This window comes from Protopterus annectens, chromosome 7.part0 (assembly GCF_019279795.1).
Source record: "Protopterus annectens isolate FY-2018-M chromosome 7.part0, PAN1.0, whole genome shotgun sequence".
Classification (NCBI taxonomy): Eukaryota; Metazoa; Chordata; order Ceratodontiformes; family Protopteridae; genus Protopterus; species Protopterus annectens.
The window spans coordinates 1,177,831,850-1,177,846,631 of record NC_056739.1 but is presented as its reverse complement, the minus strand read 5'-3'; the positions used below and the strand labels follow the sequence as shown (position 1 = coordinate 1,177,846,631).

Below are 14,782 nucleotides of genomic sequence, written 5' to 3'. Positions count from 1 at the left end.
GGATTGCCAGGTTGATATTCACCTGCTGTATCCACCAGCTCTTTACTGACATAAGGAAGGAGGTCTAGAACTCTTCAGAAAGTAGGCATATTAGCAGTATCCGTTTCTTAGGTATCATGGAAGTTGCATCCTGTGAAGCCTTGCTAGAAGGACCAGTGGGACTTGACCGTGTACCCAAGTGTCCTGGCAAACTTCACTACAATGATCTAATTTTACTGCACTATGGCACTTAAATATTCACTGAGGAAAAGCACATTCTTCAAGGGGAGAAATGCTCTTTAGGTTACAATGGTCAGCTGGGCTCCCAGGAACAGGAAATGCCTTGTGGGTAATCGCAGGTATTTTAGTAGGTTCAAAGGCAATCCAAGTTTTTGGAAGCAGGTATAGGTAAACTACAGAGCTGTCCATTTCTCCTCTAGGGTTGGTGCCAGAATCAGGAATTTTTCCAAGAAGGGGGAGATGTAAATGTCCTTGGTTTTGTGCTTTGGGAACACCCTGGGTGCAGTGGATTAACCAAATAGGAAGGAAGTAAGGTATCTCTTGCTTCATATCAGAGTTATTGTCTGGTTTGTAAGTATGCAGAGGTAGCACCTTTTAGATACAGGTTAATAATGAAGGCTTAAGGACGACAACAGGTAAAAGGATTTACAAAGTTAACATTCTGAATTTTGGAACTTTTAATAACTTGTTTAGCCTTGAAAAATATGAGTCATCTCCATGGACTGCCTTTTCACTGGACTAGAATGATTATTCTTTAGAAATGTGTGCCTTCTTTTTACTTTGGTACTCTCTTTCTATAGCTGTCTTCCACAAAAGATCTTTAAGCAAGGATTTAGCCAATTGTCTTTGCTCTCATAATATTGGTGCAATGCCTGACAAAATTGGTCTTTTGCGAACCGTAATCTGTACCTTTGTGTCAATGGGTAGCAAGCAGGTAAGCAGAAGTTCAAATAAAAATTAAGTAAAAAAAAAAATGAGAAAGTAACCAAAGTGAAGGTACTCCTGCAATGAAATACACAGTGGGGGCCCTGTTATTAATCTACCCACTTAAATTTTATCAATACTCTTGACTACAGCTATCCAAATAACTGTATATAAACACTGCAGCTTCCTTCAAGAAAATGGTTTAACTGTTTTTTATATTTATCAACAGATTTTGCCAGTGGTATTCCCATTTTACGTCATCCCATCTTAAATTTAGGCAGCTGCATCACTGTAAATGCCACAGATATGCTTGATCCAAATGGATAATGACAGCAACATGATCTGTCCCCAAAATACGCTCAGTTGTGGGACAAAATTATTTTATGCAAAAGGCAAGCCTCTACTTCTACTATACATATCAAACTTCCTGCTAAATTACAAGAGTAGCACAGGGCTGCAACACAACAGAGAAAAACTGCTTATGTTCTAGCAAAAATCAACTAGTTTCCACTTTTGGGTGTTCTGCAAATTCAGAAAAGTGAAATCTGTTTTTCCAAAACAGTCATAAAATGTGATTTTGAGTGTTTATGTTTCAGAAATACCAATATCCTTGCCAAAACAGAAGAGCAGTGTACACAGCTGACACAGCTCTGCTGCCTACGAGCATTAGTCACAAACCAAATCTCTTTCCAAAGGGTACTATGATTCACCAAAAAGGGTCTGCTGACAATTTGGAAGCTGTAAAGCTCATGAAGTAAAAACAGGGTCAGCATATCCCATTAATGATTACATCTTTAGTGGTAAAAAACAAAGGAAAGCTGAAGTTCAAGTGATATCTTAACTGTTTAAAGAAGCTACATACCACTTTGGCTATTCTTAAGAGGTAGTCCATATGAGGATCCTATGTAGCCAACATCATTTCATCTCCAGCTTTTTATTTCTAGTTTTCAAATAACTGACACAATACTGCCATTTCCACTGGTACAAATGGGATAAAAGAGAATGCAACCAACGTATTGCAGCTACCTCTAGCATTTCAACCTGTTTTCTTCTCAAAATGAATACAAAGATGCAAGTGCCATATCAAAAATCCCCCTGTACAGACTCACAAGATAATCCCACCATGTGACTCAAGCAATTACCTTAACAGTAACAAAACACTGATTTATGTATTCAGTGTTTTATGTTTGAAAAAGAGACATCAACTAGGTTTTAACAGTGCACTCAAACCTAACAATCAAATGTACACAGAAAAAAATATGAGGCTTTAAATTACCTTCTCCACATTTATAACAATATGACAGCATGCTGAAGCATTCTAAATCTGTTTCATCAAAGGGTTAAGTCAACTTATGTCTCTCATATTCTGTAATAAGTCTCGAAGATAATTTTTTTTTAATTTCCTTTTATTTTATTTGCATTTGTAATTTGGGTGGAGTACTGATCTCCACGGATCTGTTTCACAGTCAACCCAGAACTGCTGCCTGGTTAAGTAATTTTGTCAGAATCACAAATTCACCCCTGGACCACAGAAAAGAGTTTGTTAATAAGTAATAGCCTTAACCCTCTGCAGCATCTACCAGACAACTCATAATGCAAAATGATGGGATAAAAAATAAAAATTAGAAGTGAAGTAATTTAATCAGCTTAACATCTTTTTACAATTCAATTTTCAAATAAGACAAACATGCAATAATTCATGCAACTATAAAAATAGGAACTAAACAAAACAAAACCTGAGGGACTATGCAAATTAAATCTATACTAAGTAAGATTTTTAATCTTTACCTAAAGAAACACAGAAAACAAAAACTTTCTAACAGATTTTTAAGAGTTTTTATTTTCCAGTCCTACTCTCACCTCTTTGTCAAATCTTGTTGGCCACCAGGTGGTTGGGATTAGTTCCTGTAACCCTGCCTCCTCTACACGAAGTGGCGTCTTGATATAGAAGAAGACAACAGAGCGCAAAACATCAAATGTAGTACGAAGTTAAGGTAAGAATATGACCAAATTCAAAAAGTATAAAACAAATTTAGGGTCCAGCTTGTAACAATGTCACTTTGCACCTACAGAGCAAAAAGTATATCTAACTTTTTGAGGTTCCAGATACACTACAAAGTTCAATGGTTTTTGGCCTGTGTACCTTTTAGGAGTGTTGTATGGTGCATTCACAGCAAAATCAAAATAAAATTAACGCCTATCAAACAAAAAACTAAAAATAATAAATGATACAATGAAAATGCGAGTGATAGATTTGCTCAGAAAAAAAAGTATTGACTCATTTTGTTCAGAATTTTCTCTGCATTTTTTTTATATATAAATTACCTGGAAAAGCAAAAATACAGTTATTATAATGTAAGGCACAAATCAAACTTCTGTTAGAAGTACATGACACAATATGAAAACATAAGTTACTCAGCTCAAACTTTTTTAGATGTTGCTGAACAAACAGAAAATAAAGACTACTTACCAGAGGAAAAGATTTTTAGAAAAATAGCTCCTGAAGTAACCTATAGTGGAAGACATAGGTTTACTATCAAAATATCGCTGAGGAAAAAAAAAATTCCGGTCAGAACATCAAAGGAAAGAGCGAAAGTGACAATGTACGTCTGGGCACAATGTTGATTCAGCTAAACGAATTCAGCAGATTCAACATTGTTGTCAAACAGACCATGTGATTTCTGCATAGGAGCGCACTTACATGAAACCCCTACACTTTACATCACGTTTTTGCAGGGGGCATGTCCCCCTGCACCCACCCATGCCTGCTAATTATATATTCCAACTCTGAGATCACACCACAGTGAGGAAAGGGATGAATGTCCCAAACCGCACTGTATCACGTTCTCTGTGCAGTACTTCAAATTCATATCACAGAATGCACAGTAGCTTTGCTGACAGGAATTTCGAACATGGAATGCTCGGCAACAGGGAAATTAGACATGTGTCTTTCATTTTTCCATCTGTGGAACATCCATATTCATCTTTTTGATAGTAAACCAAAGAAATATATGACCTCTCAGTGTTCAGCTTCAACATTTTATTCTAGAAGTATTCTCAGGAGCTGCCTGTGGTCCAATGTTTCAATATAAGAGAGAAGGTTTCCCATATAACCTTCAGTTCTTCTCTAGTTTGTTAGAACAAGAAAGCACATAGGAATTACATAACTGTAGAAGTTAAAGGGTATTCATTGCTGCAGTTGTCAGCAATAGGATATCCTGCTTGTAGGTATAGCCTGTGACCAGCCACATATCCAGAGCTGTACCTTCCACAAATGGCCATGGTAGACTCCCTTCCATTTAGACATCAGGATGTCTGTGGTGTAGTGTTGGTCAATGACATCTTTAGCTCTGTCTTGCCCCAGCTGGACAAGTAGCCTGTTCTAAGTGTTGGAACACTAAAAAGGGGATCTTTTTGACAAAAAGGCTCACCCATGAGAGTCCTAATCTCTCTTTTTGGGATTTATGCAACTTCAACAACCAGGCAATCAGATAAGGGAAGTGAGGGAAGGTAAAGGAAAACATAATACAGGGTACCCACCCAAACCCCAGGATGTCAAGGGAATTTGAGAAAAATGGGGTGGTGAGAGGGAATACTGGTTACAGCAATAAATGTACTCTAATACCTACAATTATAAGAAGATACTAACATAACTTTTTTTGACTGCTGCAGTCTTCATTCTTCTGCTGGTTGTCCTCAAGGTGAACTTAGCATGTGGAAGACAGATCAGATCATGCACTGGGCCTAGCTAGAAAAGACAATGAATCTGGAAATTCTTGTGCAGTATCTGTTTTCCTCAATCTATATAATTATTACACATGCTTCAATATCAGAATCATCATCAGACATTAACAGTACTATAGCAAATACAAATCAAACCTAGAGAATGATTCCTTGAAGGGTACTTATCTTCCTCTGGAAGTAGGACGAACCGATGGACTGACGAAGCTTACAAGCGACCACATCAAACAATGCAGCAACAGAGATCTAAAAATGGTGTTGGAAGGTGCCCCTTTTACTGTACTGGTATTCTGATGTTAATATAGTTCTAAAACGTAGGCCAGCAGCAAGCTACCTGTAGGCAGGATATATTACTGCTGAAGAATGTAGCCGTGAATGGGAAGAACATCTCATGTTCCAAAGGATGTGTTAATTTGTTTGCTCATACCAATGTAAGCAGAAACAAGCTCAGGCATACTACAGAAAGGGTCAAGACAGTGAAAAGTAAATTATCCAGTGGAGGAGCCACTGTAGCCACCACAGAAGAACCAGTGGTATGAGGAGTACCTTACTTTGCAGCATCTGCTTATGAGAATCAGATACAAGTTCAATAGAAAGACAAAAGCAAATTCTGAGGTGTCTTTTTTTCAGTATACACTCAGCATAACAGAATGTCAATCAATCAGGCATTAACAATGGAAGACAGAAATAATGCACACTTTTTATAAGCAAATACCTACAACAGTGACAACTTCTATGGAATTGTTTTGAAGATGACAACAGATAAGTCACAACTTTCAGAGAATGGTCCCTTACCACTCTCAAAAAAGCTGAATTCTTTATTACAAAATCTTCCTCTATGACCCTGTTTGGGCAACTTACTCCAAAACAGAATTGCATGTAGTTTTTACAAAATAACATCTCATCTACCTGCATAGGTCTAGGGAGTGAAGAATTGCTTCTCTGTGGTTTTCGCCATCTGGGAAACCAGACCGATAAATTAAAAGACATGCATAATAGTATCCTTTGAGAAGTCATCCACCCCTGGTAACTATCATACTAACAACACATACCCTTAAAGTTGACCCAGTAGTCAAGGACTTGGGGACACACATAAATAGTAATCTAGCCTTTGACCACCACGTGTTTACAGTAGTGTGGAAATCATTCTATGTTGCGCAACTTATAAATAAAGGTATGGCATCTAAGTTCAAGGAAGTCATTGTTCCACTGTATTCGGCATTCGTCAGACCTAGCATTGAGTACAATGCCCCCTTTGGTATGTACCTAACCAGGCATATCCAACAATTGGAACGTCCACAGAGGTTCCACACTAAAAGAATACAGGGTGTAAGTAAATGTCCAGTGGAGACTGCCTCAATGGCCTCTCTTTATTCTGTCTCCTACAGGCTTTTGATGGGATTTCTTATGCCTGGCATAAAGGGCATTGCCAGACCTCACTCTGATGGGCCTCCTGCATACCCACAAAACAAACTCCACCAGAATTACGTGTTCTAAAGACAAACCTTGCCTGTGATAAAAATAAGACCTGGTGGAGAGACAGGTATGTTTACCAGAGACTATCCCATCTATAGAACAGGCTACCTTCCATGTGAAGAAGATTTCCTCACTAACTCAATTCAAGTACAACTTGGACAACTGGATGGGGAACAGAAAATTTATCCCTGGTTTGGCACCTATGTCTCTAATGGACACAGGCAACCTGTAAATGGTTCACCTTCCAGGCCCCTGCTTGTACATGTTTCATCTCCCAAAACCCTGCTTACATTTACCAAGCATATCAGAACTTGTCAGATTTGGGATTCAGGGTTAGGCTTCAAAAGGCCCTTGTGGTTATTAGCCTAGTGAACACCTATAAGAGTGGCTCAGATTTGACAGGTTATTTTGGAGAAAAAAGTGTGTGTGTAGGGGGCAGAAAAGATGGTGCACCAGACATCTAGTCTTTGCAGAAGGTGATGAGATGTGCCTATGAAGAGGAAATTTGTAGTTCTGAGACTGTTTCAGCAGAATTGATGATCTTGTAAAGTTAATTTAGGGTGCAAGTGGCAACATGGTAAACATGGATATACTGCCAGCTATGTTTTCTCTCCCCACTCTGACCATCACTCTCATTTCTTACTCTATTAGCCACCCATTCATTACCCTACTGCTCACATTAAATTCTTTGGAGATACTTGGGCTACCAGTGGAGGTCTGGTGTACAAATGACTACTGTCTGACAAGTGGTAGGGGGCAGTCAATGAATCAGGAGAAATCAATATGCCAAAAATTAAGGCTCTGTCTACAATACTACACTTTTTGGGCAAAGCAAATGACAAGAAAGCAAGCAACTCAGAATATATATGACAACTTTATATTCAGAGAGAAAGGGAAACAGGAACAGAAAAAACTGTGAAAAGTAAAGACATGGAATGATGGAGGAGGCACATTAAAAAATACATGCTAGCTAGTACAGTGGAAATTATTCTGAGAATGGAAAAAGGACTAAGCAGTGCTACTGGGACAAGTTACTGTTAGAAGACAGAACACAGAAAAAGGGATGAATATATGGAGGGTTAAAACCAAGGGGGGAGAGAATAAGGAGATGAGGCAAAGTTGCTAAGAAAAGGGAAAAAGAAAAAGAAAAAAAAAAAACAATACACAGGGCTGCAGGGGTTGGGGAATATGGTAGATATGAAATAGGAGAGGGGACATTTTGGAACATAAGTTTGTGTTACATGACAGACCTTAGAAACAAGAAGGCAGAGAAGGGAAATTTAGATGGTAAAGATTAAGGTATAAAAAACAAGTACGAAAGGGAATAATTAGAATGGGATAATAAAAAACATAACTTTACAGAAGGCACAGGTGAGTGGCGGGGGCAGTAAGATCTGAGATGAAAGGCGGCGGCAGACAGATAAGATGGAGGCAAGGAAAAACTGGTCAATTTCCACAATCCCTTGCAGGAAAACTGTCAGATCTATCTGGTCTTGCCAGCTGGAAGGCATCCCAAAACAGGTATAAAAGATATGAACTATACCTTGCAACTGTTAGCGATGAAACTCAATCATCACTAACAAGTACAAGGTTGTTGGGTTGCCTTTAAACTGGCTTAGTCTGCTGCCTAGGCAAGAAGATGACAGTGGCTAGGGCACAAAATGGGGTGAAGGAGGTTTCTGTCCAAGCCACAAGGAATAGTTATATAAAATCTTAAAATAACCACAGATGTCCTTCTCTTCTATATACTGCAGTATTCATCACATATGGGAGTTCACCTCCGGCTAACTTGTGCATTTGGCCAGCACACAAAAGAAATGTTACTGCTAGGTATGTGCGACGCTGCACATCCTCGCTCACACGTTAGTCATAAACGGAATTCAAGTACAAAATGGACCTCAGGACACACCAACCTCAGAAGTGAATGCCGCCAAGCACCAGCCTGAGCCTAGGTGAAAAACATGTCACCAGGAAAGACAGGCAAGCATCAGGAGGAAAGCAGGGGGGTTAGCAATACTGCAGCATATACAAGAGAACATCTATGGTTAAGGTAAGATTTTACACAACTATTCTGTCCTTCTATTCATATGCTGCAGTATTCATCACATATGGGAGAATGCCAAAGCTTATGCTTGCAAAAGCTGGTGAGGAGGAGGAGAAGCTTTTTCTACAAAGCCATGTAGAATATCCCTAGCAAAAGCAGCCCTAGATTTGGAGACAACATCTAGTTTACAATGTTTGGGCAAAAGTATGAACAAAGGACCAGGTAGCTGCCTCCAGGACGGTGCAAGTGTCCAAGCCTTTAAAGAAGGCCCCAGAAGAGGAAACTGTTCTAGTGGAGTGTGCCCTCACTGCAGAAGAAAGGCTCTTAGCATTGGCTGAGTAACCGAAAGATAGCTTTAGAAATCCAAGAAGAAACAGTTTGCTTGCAAACCAGCTGACCCAGGGCCCTTTGGTGGCAGGACACAAACAGGCATTCAGATTTTCTGAAAGGTTTGGTTTTATCCAGGTTGTATCTGAGTTGCCTGTGCACATCCAAAGACTGCAGGATTCTCTCTCTCAGATTGAGGATGAGGAAAGAAGGTCAGAAGATTGATAGACTGCTTAAGGGATAACTCACTGACAACCTTGGGCATAAATGAAGGGTTGGGTACGCAAGGAAACCCCATTCCTGTGGAAAACTGTGAAGGGGGATTACACATAAAAGCTTCCAGCTCAGAAACCCTTCTAGCAGATGTAATAGTCAAGAATAAAACTGTTTTCCAAGTGCAATGTTGCGGGGAAGAGGAATTTGCTGGCTCAAAAGGTGCCAACGTAAGCTTCTCTAACACAAATTTGAGATCCCAAGGAGGAGGAACTGGTTTTCTTGGTGGTCTAATATGAAGGATGCCTTTAAGGAAAAGTTAACCTCATGGCTAGAGGGGGGACATAGGGAGACAAGCTGAGATAGCTGAAAGGTGAGCCTTCACTGAAGAGTAGGACAGGCCACCTGTCATCAGTTCACACAGATAGGACAAAACTACTAGGACATCCACCAACAAGTGGCTGGAGGTCCTTCTTGTGACATCAGATGAAAAACATTTTCCATTTCGTAACATAGGATTTCCTAGTAGTGGGTTTTCTGGCCTCCTGCAGTACTTGAAGCATGTCTAAAGGGAATCAAAATCCTATCACCCACAGAGCCAGGTTCAGAGGTGACAGCTGTGGATGTATCAGAGTTCCCTTGCCCTGTGCGAGTAGATCCATCCTGTGGGGTAACTTGTGATGATTACCCCTGGCTAGGTGCAGGAGAAGAGGGAACAAGTGCTGCCTTGGCCAAAAGGGAGTCACCAGCAAGATTTTTGGTTGATCCTGCTGAATCTTCAGTAGGACCTTTTTTAGGAGGTGAGGGGGGAATGCATACAGAAACATCCCCTTCCAAGAAAATGATATAGCGTCCACCTTCCATGCCAGAGGGTGTGAAACCCTGGTACAAAATTCTGAAAGTTGTCTGTTCATGACGGGGTAAAGAGATCTACCTGAGGCATAAACCAATGATGGATCAGGTCCAAAAACACATCCCTGTGTAACATCCATTCTTGGGACTGGGTCTTGGACCTGCTAAATGTGTCTGTCACCACATTGTGAGCCGAGGGGAAGCAAACTGCCTGAAGGCACACATGGCTTTGAAGGGCTAACTCCCAGGCATATAGGGCCAGTCTGTATAGGAGGTAAGACTTTGTTCCCCCTGCTTGTTGATGCACCACATAACAGTGGTGATGTCTGTGAACCACCCTAGCACCCCGTGAATAAGCTTGGGTTTGAAGATTTTCAAGGCAAATATCAGGGATTTCATTTCTTTTACGTTGATATGTTCCTTTGCCTGTGTGGGAGACCACACATCTCTGACCTTCCAGGATTGCGCAGTTGTGCCCCAGTCTGTGTCAGAAGCATCAATGAATAACTCTAGAGAGGGAAGGGCTGTAGGGGGAGACCAATTTTTTTTTTGCTACCTGAAGTATTCACCAATCCAACTCTTTTTTTATGCATGGTAGGAGTGGAATCATGAAATCCTGGGGGTGGGAGTGCTGCATCCAAAGAGTCTTTAAAAACCACTGAATTTTTCTGATGTGCAGTTTGGCCCAGGTGAATATGGGGATAGTAGATGCCATGAGCACCAGGAGGCATAGGAAGTCCCTGGCAGTAATGGAGGGAAGGGATAAAATGTTCTAGAAGTAAGAGGTGAGGAACAGCACCTTTTCCATGGGTAATGAAGCTAGCATCTTGTTTGGAATCTGCAAACCAGAAAAATGTGTTCTTGTTTAGGGGTCAGAGAGGACTTCTGATAGTTTATAGTGAAGTTTAGAAGCTGTACAAGGGAAATGGTGAAAGAATGAGACTCCTGAAATAGGTCTGGTGATTGGGCTTAGATAAAGAGATCATCTAAGTAAGGGAAAATCTGAATTCCCTGCAGCCTGCAAAAAACTATGACAGGAGCCAAGCATTTTGCGAAGACCCTTGGTGCCATAGAGAGACCAAACGACAAAGCACAGAACTGAAAATGTGAGGAAGCAACAGAAAAACATAGAAACTTCTTGAACTGAGGGTGAATAGGGATATGAAGATAAGAGTCTTTGACGTCCAAGGACACCATAAAAGCTTGGGGAAGAATTAGAGGAGGAAGAAGAGAGGGCAAAGTCAGCATCCGAAAGGATGGAACTTTCAGAAAGGTGTTTAGGTGGGAAAGGTCCAGAATGGGTCTCCAGGGGCCATCCTTCCTTGGAACCTCCTGGAGTAGAAGCCTTTCTCTTGTTGAGCAGACGGGACCTCTTGAATAGTTACCTGAGAAATAAGATCTGAAATTACCTGAGGGAAGAGGGCCATTTGGTCCCTTTGGTGGTTGTGGGATGCCTCTGAAGCAGGGATAAGTTTCCCAAATCATGAAATATCCTCTCTGGATGATTGAGAGGACCCAAGAGTCCTGGGTGATCTAATTCCAAGTCACAAGAGAGAGAGGGAAAGACATAAGGGACAAGGGAGTGGGTGGCCCTGGAGCAGGTAGTCACAGGCTACCAGATTTAGACCGGGACTGAAAGGGCCATTTCTGAACAGGAGTGCATCAGGTAGATTTGGAAGAAGCTTGCTTCCTAGGTCCTCTTTTGGTTTCTGAAGAATGGGGGATGACAGGTTTTCTAATAAAAGCCATCTATATAGGAGAGTTCCTTAGGAAAGTACAGTTTTGTACCTACCATAAATGTAGATGTTAGAGTGCTCATACAGCTGCAGTCATAACAGATGGGTTATCCTGCCGTCAGGCGGGTCCTCGGTCAGCCGAATTCCAAAGTCTAGGTCCAGCGTCGGTTGTCGTCGCTTCTTCCCTGACGTCAGTGCGGCAGGGGTATAAAAGAGCCAGCCGACGCCATCTTCTTCAGTTTTTCTTGCCCCAGATGTCAGGTGCCCCCAGAAGGAAGGCAAAACAAACTTATGTAGTCATGCAATATAGAATAATCAAAAAACAGTAATTTGCAAGCAAATACACCATAAAAGAATACCCCAAATAGGTTGTATGAGAAGGTGCTTGCCATAAGGCCTGTCCTAAGAGGGGATGAAGGGAGGGAAACCTGGACTGCAGCTGTATGAGCACTCTAACATCTACATTTATGGTAGGTACAAAACTGTACTATCTTCATCGTGCATACAGCTGCAGTCATAACAGATGGGTAGAATCCCAAAGCTAAGTAGGGGTGGCAGGCACTTCGTGGAACTAGGAGGAGCACGGATGCCCTGCAAGACAGCTGTGGCAAATCCCGCTCTAGATTTTGAGTAAAGTGGAAGGTGATAGTGTTTGGAGAAAGTGTGCACTGAACTCCAAGTGGCTGCTTCCAAAATGTCCTTGGTAGGAACCCCCCTGAGGAAAGCTGCAGAGGTAGCTGTGGCCCTTGTGGAGTGGGACCTGATGCTTGAAGGCACAGCTTTTCCATGAAATGAGTAACAAAAGCATATGCAGTGGGCTATCCATTTTGAGATTGTCTGTCTGGAGATGGCCTTTCCTTGAGCACCTGTAGCATAGGACACAAAGAGTTGCTCGGATTTCCTGAATGGCTTTGTCCTGTCCAAATAATAACATAGTTGTCTGTGAATGTCCAAGGAATGCAGTAGTCTTTCCCCTTTGTTTTGTGGGTTAGGGTAAATGGTAGGTAAGTGGATAGTCTGATTCAAGGCTACACTGGATACTACCTTTGGCATAAAGGTAGGGATGGTTCGTAAGGAAACTGTCCTGATGGAAAATGATGAAAGGTTGCACAGCCATGAGGGCCTGTACTTCCAAAACCCTGCGTGCTGAGGTGATAGCCAGAAGGAAGGCTGTTTTCCATGACAAATATTGTAGTTCTGTTGAAGCAGCTGGCTCAAATGGAGGAAGGGTCAGTTTTTCCAATATGAAGTTGAGGTCCCAAGCAGGGACTGGTGGTTTCCTTGGGGGTTTTATATTCTTAGCCCCTCTGAGGAACTGTCTTAAGAGAGGATGAGAGAATAAAGGAGGATCTGTGTTGTATTGTGCAGAAATGGCTGAAGCATGGATTTTGATGAAGGAGAAGGAAAGTCCACTGTTTAACATCTCAGCTAGGGACTGTAATATTTGAGGTATATTTATTACCCAAGGATTCTGGCCCTTTTTCTGGTTCCAGGCACAAAACCGCTTCCATTTGGCGGAGTAGGCTTTTCTAGTAGAAGGTCTTCTGGCCTCCAAGATGACATCCTGCACCTCCTTGGAGAGGAGGGTCTGTTGTGAAATCAAGGGATTCTCCATGCGGCTAGATTTAGGGTTTTGAGCTGGCTGTGAAAAATTTTGAAGTTGTGCTGGGACAACAGAAGAGGCACTAGAGGTAGGATCCATGGTGGGGAATGTGTCAGGCTCTTCAGGAGTGGATACCAGTGTTGTCTTGGCCAGTCTGGAGCAATAAGAATCATTTTTGGCCTCTCTGCTCTGGCTTTTAATAGAACTTTGGGGAGCAGAGGGAGAGGGGGGAAGGCATAGACTGTCAATGTTGTCCAATTGAAAGAAAGTGCGTCCACTTTCCAGGCCTGTGGATGATAGGTCCTTGAGCAAAATTTTTTCAGTTGGTAATTTCTGTGGGTAGCAAAGAGATCTATGTCTGGCTGTCCCCATGCCCGAGTTATCTTTGCGAAAACTTGAGGATGCAACTTCCATTCGTGTGGATCTGTCATATTTCTGCTTAGGCTGTCTGCCAGTGTGTTTTCCTTCCCTGGCAGGAATTGTGCCTGAAGTTGGATTTGCAATTCCAGAGCTGTGTTCCAAAGGGTCATGGCTAGTCTGCACAGGGGGTATGAATGAGTTCCCCCCTGTTTGTTTATGTACCACATCACTGTGGTGTTGTCTGTCCTTATCAATAGCTGGCCTGGATGCAGTAGGTCTTTGAAGGCCATAATAGCATTTTGCACTGCTAGAATTTCCTTTTGGTTGATGTGTAGTTGCTTCTCTTTTTGGGACCATTTTCCCTGAATGCACTGATCTTTCATGTGTGCCCCCCCAGGTGTAGTCCGAGGCATCTGTTGTGATGATTTGATTTGCTTGAGGTATGCAGAAAGGGAGACCTTTGTTTCTTTGGCATGCTTGAGCCCACCACAGAAATTCCTTTGGAAGACATGGAATGAGTGGTATAATTGTTTCCAAACTGTGGCTGTGTTGAGACCATAAGTTTTTTAGGTACCATTGAAGTTTCCTCATATGCAGCTTTGCACATGGGATCAGCAGGATGCAAGATGTCATGAATCCCAGAGCCTGCAGGACTTTCCTTGCAGTCAGCCTGGTGAAGGTTGCCATTTTGCTGAAGTATTGAGATAGTTGCCCTTGTTTGTCTGGCGTGAGGTAGGCCATCTGGGTGTTTGTATTCAAGCTGGCACCCAGGAAAATTATTGTTTGAGAGGGTATTAGTTTTGATTTCTTTTTGTTGACTGTGTATCCCAGAAAGTTCAACAGTCTTATTACAAAACACCAGGTGTTTCAGAAGTATGTCCTTGCTGTCCGCTTGGATCAGGCAGTCGTCCAGATATGGGTATATTTGCATTCCTTGAAGTCTGCAGAAGGCAATTACTGATGCCAGGCATTTCGTAAACACTCTGGGCGCAGTAGATAAGCCAAAGGGCAATGCAGAGAATTGATAATGGGTTGAACCTGCAAGAAATCTGAGGTATCTTCTGCAATCTTGTCTGATAGGGACATGCAGGTATGCCTCCTTGAGGTCCAATGTTACCAGCCAAGACTCCTTGCCCAGCATGGGAAGAAGCTGCTGTAATGTGAGCATCTTGAATTTTGGTACCTGTAAATATGTGTTTAGGATGGATAGATCTAAAATAGGTCTCCAATCTTTGTCTTTCCTTGGTACCAGGAATATTCTGGAATAAAACCCTTGACCTTGTTCTTTTGCAGGCACCTCTTGAATCACTTTCATGTCCATGAGAGCGGAAATTTGTCTTTGTGCCTCTGCCCTTTGATTTTGTGGCAGGTTTGACATGCCTCTCATTTTTGGAAGGGTGTGAAAGTGGAATCTGTAGCCTCTGTCTATAATGTCCAGGATCCACTTGTCTTTTGTGACAATATGCCAATGTTTTGAGAATAATGCCAGTTTTCCACCTAAAGGTG

General features: G+C 41.8%; 1 protein-coding gene across 2 annotated transcripts in view; it reads right to left on the bottom strand.

Moving 5' to 3' along the window:
- RNF123 (ring finger protein 123) overlaps positions 1-14,782 on the bottom strand; it is a 4,282,987-nt gene that overhangs the window by 3,338,125 nt on the left and 930,080 nt on the right. For both annotated transcript variants that reach the window (XM_044077780.1, XM_044077781.1), the window contains exon 16: positions 2,785-2,902. In XM_044077780.1, the coding sequence (XP_043933715.1) occupies positions 2,785-2,902 (118 nt within the window). The remainder of the gene's footprint in view (positions 1-2,784; positions 2,903-14,782) is intronic.